General features: G+C 34.7%; 1 protein-coding gene across 1 annotated transcript in view; it reads right to left on the bottom strand.

Moving 5' to 3' along the window:
* PALS2 (protein associated with LIN7 2, MAGUK p55 family member) overlaps nucleotides 1–13,443 on the bottom strand; it is a 63,580-nt gene that overhangs the window by 21,590 nt on the left and 28,547 nt on the right. The window contains exons 5-8 of the mRNA XM_047097305.1: nucleotides 5,085–5,216; nucleotides 2,879–2,978; nucleotides 2,489–2,557; nucleotides 576–737 (exon numbers count right to left, since the gene is read on the bottom strand). Coding sequence (XP_046953261.1) covers nucleotides 576–737; nucleotides 2,489–2,557; nucleotides 2,879–2,978; nucleotides 5,085–5,216 — 463 coding nt within the window. The remainder of the gene's footprint in view (nucleotides 1–575; nucleotides 738–2,488; nucleotides 2,558–2,878; nucleotides 2,979–5,084; nucleotides 5,217–13,443) is intronic.

Here is a 13,443-nt window from a genome sequence, read left to right as displayed (position 1 = left end):
GATGATAAAATGAATGTTTGGCTCATTTAATGGTTATACTTCTCCTATCAGTATTTTCATTTTATATGTCAACCTTTATAATCTTAATTAATGCTGCCTGCTCTGAAGATTCTCACTGTTGATGTGCTATCAAAAAATCAGGTTTACGACCTTGAAGGACAGAGCTACAAGAGAAAACGTACAAAATTCACAAAGGAATTGCCACACTGGAAGTGTCTGAGGATCCAGCAGATTTCCCTCTTTTCTTTACGCTAATGTGGGTAAAAAACACAACTTTTCAGATAGACATCAGTGGTACAAGAAAATACAAAGTGAATGCTGATTTTGCCACAACTCCTAGTACTTGCATTTAACTGACATCTCTGGACTCAGGAGCTTGGAGACACAAGGGCTGCAAGGCAGCAAGCCAACATGGCTACAGCATTATTTCAAGACCTCTGTAGAGTCATCGAGTTTTCCAGTATCTTCTATTTGCTTTCATATGAAAAATTATTTAGAAATAAAAAATAATAATAATCTGGCCCACCTACTCTTTGATGCCAATTAAACAGCAAAGAAAAGGGAGAAAAACTTACATGGCACTGTAGTTCCAAATCTAGTGGGATTCAACACTATGAACCTGTTTTTCAAGCTTCTTCGTCCCACACCTTGAGCGCCTATCAATACTAAAGTCTTTCTCTGGAAGGGAGGCATTTTGGCTACTTCCTCATATATCTGGATTTCATGACGATCAAATTCTAAATGTAAAAGGAAATGGAAAATCATCATATTCACTTACCTTTTAGATGGATGAAAAACGTCTGCAATTCTGTTCAATAAGGGCTTCGTTGTCCTGACAAGTAAATATCACTTGAACTGTACTTGGTATAGATTTCTTTTTTATAAATTTGGTAAAGTACAATAAATTATTTTTGATCTTGATTTAAACATCTGTTTTCAACCATTTGCCCTTAAAAATTTGGCTAAGAAAGCTAGAAAAATGCCATGTTTTATCTTCACCATATATTCTATCCATTAAAACGTTTCTTATCAATTTGTTATAGAACTAATTCTTTTAATATATACAATCAAACTGCAAATTATCTTTTATAATTTGTTCAGCCAAAAAGTGTATATCAGATATAAAGGACAGAAGTATAACTAGTGTGACTGCTTAAATAAGCCCCATAGAATGAGTATGGCCTTCCAAAAATATCAAAGAACAAATACCATGTGCTGACTTAGCAAATACCAGTTGGATTAACAAAATGCAGACAAACATATTGATAATTAAACATTAAGATTCTGAATTTATGTACAAAATGAAATTTTGGATCCAAACTATTTTCAGTCAAAATATACTCCAAAATTAAATCTTAGTCAACGAGAAAATTGCAAGTTTTCTATTTTGCAAGAAAGCTTTAAGGACACACATTTAATGAATAATAAAGCCAAAGTGGATTTAAACTAGTATATTACCTGTCATTAGTATTATAACTCTCAATCTGTAGTGATAACACTTCTTCCTTAGGTTATTATCTTAACAGCAACTCTTTATTTGCACAATTTCTCCACCAATTAAACCAATATTGAGAGACTCTCTTTTCCCCTTTTATTATTATTATTATTATTATTATTCCCTTTAGAGTGTGCTATTTAGTTTAGTACCAGAAGAGAAGCAGCTCTGATGTCTAGCAAGTACTTTAAAAAATTATCAATTTCTTTCAGAAAGCCTTTTCATTCAAAGAGCTGCATTTCACTCCTATCTGCCTCTATAACTGAAAAGAATAACTATGGTAACTGTGATATTCACGTTTAAGTCTAAAAGATTTAAGAGAGAATCCTACTATATCAGACTAAGATTTGTTTGGTCTACTACTGTTTTCCCAAAAGTATCATGGACAATGCGATGACAGAATAGAGTTGCCCTGAATCATAACTCTTTTAATATCTTCATAAAGGCATTTCTTTAGAAATGACACACAGGGGCGCCTGGGTGGCTCAGTTAGTTAAGCATCCGACTTTGGCTCAGGTCATGATCTCACTGTTTGTGGTTCGAGCCCCACATCCAGCTCTGTGCTGACAGCTCGGGAGCCTGGAGCCTGCTTCAGATTCTATGTCTTCCTCTCTTTCTCTGCCCCACCCTCCCCCACTGTCAAAAATAAACATTAAAAAAAAAATTTAAAAAAAAGAAAAAAAATGACACATAAATCAGTATCAAAGTTCTTTGAAGAAAGTTTTAATAAGATTGTTCCTTCACTAATATAATCATAAATCCTAACCAATTCATTTTATTGTAAATTATAGAATAAAATGCACTGGTGACATATTGAGATTTAAATAATGTCTCCCTATTATATTGGGCCATGTGTTCAAGTGACAGCCCCTTAAAATTGGGTATTCATCTGAATTAGCTTCTTTTAAAATTATTTATTTAGAGTTTATGCCATATTAATTAATGGTATAAAGCTATCTCACTCAGACTTCTCAAAAAGTATTTAAAACATACCTGCATTTCTGGTTGTGAGATACATCATCTTTTTCTTTTTTTTGCTACTTATGGTTCCACAAAAAGGTCCTGAAGGATGACAAGACAAATATAACTTAAAACAGTGTGTTGGAATAGGATAAAACTGCCCTGTGGTATTCTGGAGGTGGGAGTGTTGTGTCCTACACAGCAGAAGGGGGCAGAAGTGAGTTGAGCCACTGAATTCTGAGACTATACCGGCAGGTGGCAGAAAGGGATCAAAGAGTTTACTTTTGAGGGCGTTAAAATAAATTACAGGGGCTGGATTATTTAAATGCATTTTAAATAAATTCATTTGCTGATTCAGAGGAAAGAGGCAAAGAAAGGTAACCACAAAGGACTACTTGTTACACATTGTGTTAAGCTCATCACCTGAATTGTCCCAGTCTCTTCTAACAAATGCCTTTCTCTTCTCTTCCAGGAACTGGCTTGGAATGAGACCAGCACTTCCTCCCTCTTTTACATGGCTAGCCTAGAATCAAATGAATGAATTGTATATCTCAGTGACCAAAATTTGAGACCATATTCTAATAAGTAGGACAATCAATAGTCAGTAACAATATATCACATTTGCTCTTAAAAGCTGACCTTGAGATTTAAATCCATGGCACTGTCAGTAAAGATATTTAAACACTTAGCACTAAGGAATCAATTGGCACCTAATCAATCTGCCATCTTGTGTTGAAATTTGGGGACCAAAATACAAAGGTACATAGGATCTTTAAATTATGTCAACTTTTTATTTATAATGCTTAGTCAAAGAATGGACAGGATAAACACTATTTTTAACAGGACATTTCATTTGCACTCTTAGTAAGGTATCACTACCAACCATAATCCCGAGAGAGAGAGAGAGAGAGAGAGAGAGAGAGAGAGAGAGAGAGAGAGAGGAAGGGAGGGAGGGTGGGGAGACAAAGAGAGAGAGGGAAGGAAGACCTGAATATCTTAAATTTAAAATAGGTAAAATTACACTGTCAAGAAACTAAGTTTTGAAATCCCCAAAAGTGCTATTTTAAAATAGCGGCTAAAGAACTGGCTGTTAGTGGCTTATCCCACAAAATTAGTGTCTTTATCTTTATAATTAGCATAGAAAAATTTGGTATCTTTTTTTCGCAATTAACATCCTGAAAAGTAGAATTAAAGTAATACATCACCAAATGCAAGAAGGGACTGAAATAATGGTGACGGTATGAGAAGAGAGTAAAAGAGGACATTCCCCAAAAGGGGGACTCCTGCAAGAGTTCAATAAAGGAAACAACTACAGAAAGTTTTTTGATGAGAGTTCTAAAAAATTCAGTGGACACCTCTCAAGATTACAGACTCTGTTTATCTGTTTTTTGGTTCTCTCACCTCACAGTGTGCTTGCACATAATAATGTCTTAATTTAAATTTAAGGACACATTAGTAAGACTGGCCTCATTCTTATTATTCATTCCCCGTTAGAAGTCAATATAACTTTTCAGAGTTAATGTGAGTTACTACCATCTCCACTTAGAGTTTAGAGGTGGGTCTTGGGTCCCTTCCTCATACACCTTGCTTTTTAATGAGACAGTTTAAGGGAATTTTAAGCTTTCTGATCTGTCAGTTTCTCCAGCTCTGAATACTGTGGTTGTTAGCTGGTGTCAGCAATTACAAAAACAGACTTATTACTCCTGCTAGAGATTTCTGAAAGCTGTATTAGGGGAAAGGAAAAAGAACACGATCACACAGATCTTTAGAAAATGAAGCAGAGGTGGGGTGCCTGCATGGCTCAGTGGGTTAAATGACTGACTCTTGATTTTTCAGCTCAGGTCATGATCTCAGGGTTCGTGAGACTGTGAGATCGAGCCCTGTGTCAGGCTCTGTTCTGAGAGCATGGAGCCTGCTTGGGATTCTCTCTCTCTCTCTCTCTCTCTCTCTCTCTCTCTCTCTCTCTCTCTCTCTCATTCTCTCTGCCCCTCCCCTGTTTGCACGTACTCTCTCTCTCAAAACAAATAAACATTAAAAAGAAAAAAAGAAAAAAAGGAAATGAAGTGGGGAAAATACGGTGATAACACACATCCCTTTCCACATATACAGATTTCAATCCACGACCAACTAGATCATAAGGTTTGATCATAAAGCAAACCTTCATTTCACAATAACTGAGAACAGGTGGGGAAATAGATTTAAGAGTTTAAGAAACTATGTTTTATTTGCCATGAATGTACATACAGAGAGAGGACATGAGAGAGATGCTACCATACACATAGTATAACACTTCTAGTTAAGACAAGCAAAAACAAACACTGAGAAGGGATGACCCCAATATCATATTTTACTGCAATCATTGATGTGGAAGAACCAACTGTTCTGATCCCTAAACCAATGGAATATCTCCACAGGCTAATTAATTCTGCATTTATTAACAGCTACTCGCAAATTCCCTCTCAATTTGATCTTCTGTCCACAAAATTAGCAGCCATGAAGCAGGAGCTGTTCATGTGGGAAAAATCATTGGAACAAATGCTAATACCTTCTTCCTGAATATTCAGCTATTGGCCAGACCTAAGATTGAAAATAAAAAAGCAACTGAGGAAATTATGAGAAGCATACTAACCTGCCACCAGTTTGGATCTTCTCTGTTTACAATTTGAAGAATTTCTCCTTTTGAAAACTTCAATCCTGCTTCTTTGCAGGGTATCAGGTTATCATTGTATGGATTATAATCAAAATGACATTTCACAAATACCTAAAACACATAGCACAATTTAAGATAGTATAGGTGTATCATTTGTCACTAGATTTTTGAAATCTTTTTCAAATAACTGTGATTTAATTGTAATTGACAATGCATTTGGTACTTCAACTAAGGAACTGGTTTCATTCAGATAGAAATCAATTTCTAGACATTAATACTTAGGTATCAGAAAAGAAAAAAATAAACATTAGTACTACAATTAACATTTTGTTTCTATTTTAACTTCTAATTTTAAATCAACAGAGTTTGACAATCATTTTACTCCACCATTCTTACACTTTCCCTCAATCTTTTCACATGATTTTCTAAATAATGTTGCATAATTTTGAATACAATTAAATGCTACTTTCTGATTAATGTCCAGAAACAATATATGCAGCTGATTTAAGGCATATATTTCAGGTACATTAGGACCTTTTTTTTTTTTTTTTTTTTAGGACTGACTTTATGAAAGAGCCCTGAAACCAAAGTTAAACAATGAAAGTGAATGTTGAAGTCAGACCTGAAATACAGTTAGTAACTTAAAAAAAAAAAAAAATTAAAAAACCAACTTTCATCACTGGTAATATATAGTTTTTAATCACACAGATTTACACTGGCCAAAACAAGGGTGGAAAATATTTTTTTTTGAAATCATCTTGCTCTAATTTAAATACTTAGCATTAAATTAATTGTAAGAAAAATACTGAAAAAGACTTGAAACTACTTCCCAATTTAAATTCATTGAAATATTCATTGAATATTTCTTTAAAATATATTTTATTAATAAAAGTATGCCAGTTACCACTATTAGTTATTATCTCCAATCACAGGAATATTTTGCTTATTCACTTGAAATTCTAATTAAGCATTTTCAGTATTTGATGGCAATTTCAGAATGATTATATTCTTAAAACTTGTCATGCATATTTATAAAAATTCAAATGTTATTTACTGAAGAAATGACCTGGCATTAATCAGGTAAACTGTAACAAGCAGAAAAGCACAAAATTAGTAAAAATGGCAATGTTATCATACTTCTACAAATGTAACCAAACCAGATATTCAGGTAACACAAGCAGATACATAATATTAGTGGGGTAAAATGCAATGTGATGGATGCATATTAAAATCATTTAGAAGTAACTAAGTCTGGGTACATGTGACAAAATTTTAGTTATTTACAATTAGATGATTTTGAGAGAACGCATTCAGAACATTTTCAATAACTCTGTAAAGTCTAAATATTGTTTAACAACTCAGAAAGCCAATAATTCTTTTGATACACAATTTTAGAAATATTGAAGAAGCAAGCATACAAACAATATTAAGATTGCTAAAATGTGACAACTGGCTAAATTGACAATGGCATGCAGCTCAATATTTTGGCAATGGAAAAAAAAAAAAAAAAAGCCCAAAATTTTAAGTTTATTTAATCAAGGTAAATTTAGTTGGCTGATAAGACAGAAAAACTGGAGTACCAGAGAATGTCCTGGAATGACATCATACCTGACGGACGTGTGCTGGATGCCTCTCCATATTGATGCAACTCTAAAAATATATTTTTCATTGCATAAATAAAGCCAGACTTTAAACTAAATTAATTAACAAAACATAAACAAACTACTGGACCATTTTATTACCTCACTCTTTGGTAAAGTAACTACTCCCCTAATTAATTGTCCATAGGGTATAATCCCTGAAAATTATAAATGACAGAAGCAAAAAGATAGAGGCGCTTGAGATGAGGCAGAGCAAAAGGATGGGTATGCAAAGTGTAAAAATACTTGGATACTCCTTATTTCTCAAGAAAGCTACACCAAATGAATAGTAAGAGCATGCTGCCATCTAACTAGGAATTTCATTCTTATCTGTGGGACAACATACATTTTATAACCATAAATTCAGACTTCCTGAGATAGCCCAAATTTCAAATATCTATTCCCCTATTCCCAAATTGTTCTGGAAATGTCATTATTTGTGGGACAAAACACATCACTCAGATGTAAAAAGGTTTCTAAAAGAGAACAATTCTTATTTTTTCATTTATTAAACTAATTTTAGAACATTACTTTCATGCTCAAAATCTCAGATTAACCTGGTTTTACTTTGAATTTTAAAAATCTATCTGAAAAATTAACCCAGGTTTTTATCTAAACATTTTGTAATGACCTTAAAAGTCATCAGAGATTTAACTAGATTTAGTATAATTACATTTTATTAAGTACACTGTAAAATGTTTTACTATAGACCATACATTAATGGTTCATTCATTACTAAGTTACTAAACACAACCTACTAAAATATGTGAATCTCATATTCTTATCACTAAAGAAAAAACTGAATGACCAATAATCTAAAGTAGATGAAACAGAGAACAGGAAGTACAAATAGCTTTTTTTTTTTTTTTTTTTTTTTTTTTTTATAGATTTTTTTTTTCAATGTTTATTTATTTTTGGGACAGAGAGAGACAGAGCATGAACGGGGGAGGGGCAGAGAGAGAGGGAGACACAGAATCAGAAACAGGCTCCAGGCTCTGAGCCATCAGCCCAGAGCCCGACGCGGGGCTCGAACTCACGGACTGCGAGATCGTGACCTGGCTGAAGTCGGACGCTTAACCAACTGCGCCACCCAGGCGCCCCAACAAATAGCTTTTAAACACAAGAGATATTCAACATCACTCAAAACAAAACTGTATTTTAATAACATTTTCTTCCTGTCAGATTAGCAGAAATCCAAATACTTGATAACATTCTGTAGATAGGACTATGGTCCAACAGGCATTTTCCTAACAGGCTGATGGAAGATCTGGTTTAATCCGTTGGGAGAACAATTTGACAAAAGCTATCAGAATTACAAATGCAAAAATCCTCTGACCTAGTAATCCACCTCTGGGAATGTATTAAACAGCAATGTTGCTCAGACATATGCAAAATGACCTCCATACAAGACTATTAACTACTAAATCATTCCTAATAGCCAAAGATTAGAAGCAACCTAATTGTTTAACAACAGGTAAGTGGCTAAAACTCTAGAAAAGCATGGTTTCTTTTTAAAAAAAAAAAAAAATTTATTTATTTTGGGGGGAGGGGAGGACAGTATGAGTAGGGGAGGGGCAGAGAGAGAAGGAGAGAGAGAATCCCAAGCAGTCTGCACTGACAATGCAGGGCTTGACCCCACGAACCATGAGATCATGACCTGAGCTGAAATCAAGAGTCTGATGCTTAACCAATGAAGTCACCCAGGTGCCCCATAATAGCATGGTTTCTTATGGGGAGTAAGGACTAGGTTGACAGTGGATTTTTTGAAAGAGAGATTTCAATTGAATACCTAAATATATTTCTTGAATTTTGAAACATGGGAATGATTCACCTATTTAAAAATTAATTTCTTATTGTAATACAAGATAAAAGAGGACTCCCACTTGTGACTAAGGTGAAGGAATAAAGGCCCCTCCAGCCTGAAACAACTAAAATATCAGACAAAATTGTACAAACCACTTTTTAATACATCAGACAATGAAGTCAGCAATCCCTAAAAAATGGAAACAAGGTGAACTATTCAGATGCCCTAGCTAACTGCATAAAAAAAAATTTCCAGGTTGCAAGTCAGGAAGGAAGAATCTAGGTGGAGCCTGGCAGTCTCCAAGTTGAGGAGATGAGCTGGGTGACCAGGGAGATCGGGTGGCTACAGTGTACAGAACCGAGTAATCAGTGAGGAAAGGGATGCACAGAGAAAGGACTCAAGAACTGCAAAGTGCTTCCTTCAGTCTTCAGCAGAGCACTGATCTGTGCATGGGTATAAGGGAACTACTCAAATTCACGTAAAGAACCAGCACAATAGGTAGCAATATCAGCAAGTCATACAGGGTCAGGAATAGTTTCTGTTCTCATCAAGGTGAGTGGAAAAGTCTCATAATTCATGAGGCATTGAGTAATCAGAAGGATTATGCCCTAGACTTAATCCTGCTCTGGCTGCACCTAAAGCTTAAAAAGCAAGATCTGAAAGGATTAAACTGCTCTTAAGTAACTTAAATACCCTAGAAGAGTTTAAGAAAAATTCTAAGATACAAAAATATTCAGCATTTAATAAGGTAAAATTTGTGATGTCTGACAGCCAATCAAAAATAACCAGGCATGCAAATAAGCAGGAAAACATAATCTAAAATGTAGAGAAAAATCAATTAATGATACAGAAGAAAAAAGTGATCCATGAATGATAAATATGATAGAATTAGTAGAAAAGGACATTAAAATAGTTATTTTTAACTTTACATATTATATTCTTATGTTCAAGAAACTAGAGGAAGGACTGGGCATGTTGGGTAGAAACATGGCAGATATAAAGACGACTCAATTTAGATTTCTGGAGATGAAACCCAAAATATCTCAGATGAAAAAGTATACCAGAAGTGATTAACAGATTGAAGACATTGAAGAAAACAAGAGTAGTAAACTTGAAGGCATAGCAATTAGAAATTAAGATAAAAAAAAAAAAACAGGGAAGAAACAAGACTAAAATAAATGAACAGAGTATCTATCACTGAGCAAGGGGATAACTTCAAGGAGCCTAATATATGTGGAAGTGATGGCATCAAAGGGCAAGAGAAACAGGAATAGAAAAATAAGCTGAAGAGATAATAGTCAAAATTTTTCCAAATCTGATGAAAGAAACTGTCTCTTCAACAAATGGAACTGGAAAACTGGGTATCTGTATGCATTTCCCGCTTTCATCCAGATCTTACACCATATACAAAAGCTTGTAGAGTAAATGGATCCTAGGACTAGATGTGAAGCATAAAACTATACAACTTTTAGAAAAAAATACAGAAGAAAACCTTTATGACCTATGGTTATACAAAAATATTCTACACAGAATACAAGCATGATCTATAAAAGAAAACCGGACTTCATCAGAATTGAGAACTGCTACTCTTAATATTACACCATTAAGAGAATGAAAAGATAAGCCTTTTCACTGTGAGAAAATCCTTGTAAATCATAATTCAGATAAAATACTTACATTAAAAAAAACATAAAGAACTCTCAAAACTAAATAAAAACAACTCGGCAAAAAATGGATGAGATCTGAAAACAACCAAAACAGACATTAAAAAATAAGCACATGAAAAGATGCTCAAAATTAGGTAGTCATTAAGGAAATGCAATCATATTGAGATCCCACTACACACCTATTTGAGTGTCTAAAATTGTAAGGACTGACCACACCAAATGTTGGTGAAGATGTACAGTATGCTGATGAGAATGTATGTGGGTGCAACCACTTTTGAAAGTAGTTTGGACACTTCTTTAAAAGTTCAACATGAAAAATAAATAAATAAAAGTTCAACATGGACCTACCATGACCTAATCCTTCAATTCCTAGGTATTCACCCAAGGAACTTACATGTAAATGTTCACAGCATCTTTTATTTATAATAGCCTCGAACTGGAAACAAAGTGTTCATCAGCCCGTTAATGGATAAACTGGTATAGCCAAGCAATGGAATACCACTCATCAACAGAAAGGAATCAACTGCTAATACACATAAAAAGATTGATGAATCCCAAAAGAATTATGTGAAAGACGACATATTTTAAAAAAACACAGCAAATAAAAGATTCATGCGCATGCTTTCATTTATATAAAAATAAGGAAAAAGTAAACTAAGCTATAGAAACAGAACGCAAAGCAGTGCTTGCCTGGAATGCAGGGGAGGAGGGAAGGATTATAAATGGATACAAAGAAACTTCTGGACATGATAGATATTAACATATATATATATATATATGTTGTCTTGATTGTGTTAATGGTTTCACAGGTATGTATGTGTATGTGTCTACATTTATCAAACTGTACACTTTAAATATATGCTATTTATAGAAGCTTTATCTCAAAGATATTTTTTAAAAGTTTATTTATTTTGAGAGATAGATGAGAGTTGCGTGAGCAAGGAAGGGGCAGAGAGAGAGAGAGAGAGAGAGAGAGAGAGACAGACAGACAGACAGACAGACAGACAGACAAACCCAAGCAGGCTTCACGCTCAGCATGGAGTTTGACATGGGGCTTGGTCTCCCAACTGTGAAGTCATGATCTGAGCCAATATCAAGAGTCAGACACTTAACCAACAGAGCTGCCCAGGCGCACCTCAAAGATATTTTGTAAAAGGAAAGATAAAAACTGTAAAAGTATGGGGCACCTGGGTTGCTCAGTCAGATAAGTATCTGACTCTTGGTTTCAGCTCACGTCATGATCTCACAATTTGTGAGCTCGAGGGTTGTGTCAGGCTCTGCACTGATGGTGTGACACCTGCTTGGGATTCTCTCTTCCTCTCTCTGTCCCTCCACCCCCTAAAAAATAAACAAACATTTTTTTAAAAACGGTAAAAGTACTGAAAAAATAAGATATCGCACAGGATTATGCTGGGCCTATGCAAATGACAATAATTAACTGGAGAAAATAAATGTATGAAATGGCTGGAGAAACAGCTCTACCATGACTCTTATGTTAAGCCAGAAGGTGGCTGGTAATTTGTTTGGGAATATGTTGTCTGAACATAGAGCAAGAGTTTCTCACACACCCTCAGTCTCAACACATATTTTCAGGTCCATATGAATTTGCAATCAGAATGAGTTACAAGGTGGTGAATGCAGCAATCATAGTTGCTATGAAGTTCACTATGACAATATCAGGATGATTAAGGATGTTATTTTTCTAAAGATTTTCCAAGTACATGACCTCATCTTATTCAGTTACATGATGCCACACACATATTTTGAAACGAGCAGGGAGGCTGGAATATATGTTTGGTTACAAAAGCTTTGAGGGACAATTCACACTCCTATTTGGTAAATATCCATCTGTGGGCCACACACTTAAGCTTCCGTCAAAAAATTTATTTAAAAAAATCTATTAAACTACACTGTTCAGGTTAATTATTCTTAATTTACATCACACTTGATTCACTGGTTCACGCAAAACCTACTTTTGGTTATTTTATTTCTTTTAATAATGTGAAAAATAGCCTTAACTTATACTCAAAACAGAGGCTACAACCCTAAGTGGGGCTCCTGCTCTCATTCCATCCATTTGATCACTTTGGCTTGCCAGCTAGGGTAACCCTTATCCTGAATCTTGTGCTCATTAACACCTTGCTTTCCTTTTGTATAGTTTTATTGTACATATATAGGCGTTCCTTAAACTATGCAGCTATTTTAAACATAAAAAATAGCATCACACTATAGCATAAAATCTTTTGATATTTCCAGGCTTGTTAAGATGTTTCCAGCCGTACATACATATGAATTGCTCTAGGAATTCATTTTGATATATGTGAACACTCAACTCTGATAATGCTGAACTTTCCCCTACCCAGTGTGCTTATACCAATTTACACTGCCACTAGCAGTGCAGAAGAGATACTGTAGAATCACATGTATGTTCTTGCCAACTGAATGGCATAAAATGGTATTTTACACTGTGATTTTTAGTATCTCTTCATATGTTCACCGATACTGTGTCCCTTTACTTGATTTGTGTATGTAAATTGACAGGAACACAACTTCATATATTATCCACATTTAATAACCAGTTTCATCCACTGAATAGTCTCTCCTCACTGAAAGATACATCATCAAAGTAGTACATGTGTTACCTCTCTTTCTGAACTCTTTATTCCAGTGATCATTCTATCTGTTCCTATGCCAATAATACAATGGTACTTAATTTCTACATATGAGTAATGCTACATTCCTGCTTTTCTGCCTCACAAGTGTCTTGGCTATTCATCTTATTAAATACCAAGAACAAGCTTATTGGAATTTGTATTGAATTTCACTGAATCTAAAAGATTTTGAGAAAAACTGCTATGTTCACAATACTGTATTCCTGCCCATGAGCAGGATATATTTATTTAGGATGATATAATAATTCATCACAATTGTGTGTGTGTGTGTGTGTGTGTGTGTGTGTGTGTGTGTGTGTGTAGGGGCCTTGTGAATACAGTTCACAATACTGTATTCCTGCCCATGAACAGGATATATTTATTTAGGATGATATAATAATTCGTCACAATTTGTGTGTGTGTGTGTGTGTGTGTGTGTGTGTGTGTAGGGGCCTTGAATATTTTTGTTAGATTTATTCCTAGACATAAATGTGACATTCTCTGACTCTGCTGTAAACGATGTTTGTCTTACATTTCTTGATGTTTGTTGATGACATACAGAAATAGAGGTGACTT

The sequence above is a fragment of the Lynx rufus genome, unplaced genomic scaffold, assembly GCF_022079265.1.
Source record: "Lynx rufus isolate CCGP_SWC_20201006 ecotype Redwood Valley unplaced genomic scaffold, mLynRuf1.p SCAF_4, whole genome shotgun sequence".
NCBI classification, from domain to species: Eukaryota; Metazoa; Chordata; class Mammalia; order Carnivora; family Felidae; genus Lynx; species Lynx rufus.
Note: the sequence above shows the minus strand (reverse complement) of the source record. Positions and strands in the feature narration are given on the sequence as shown.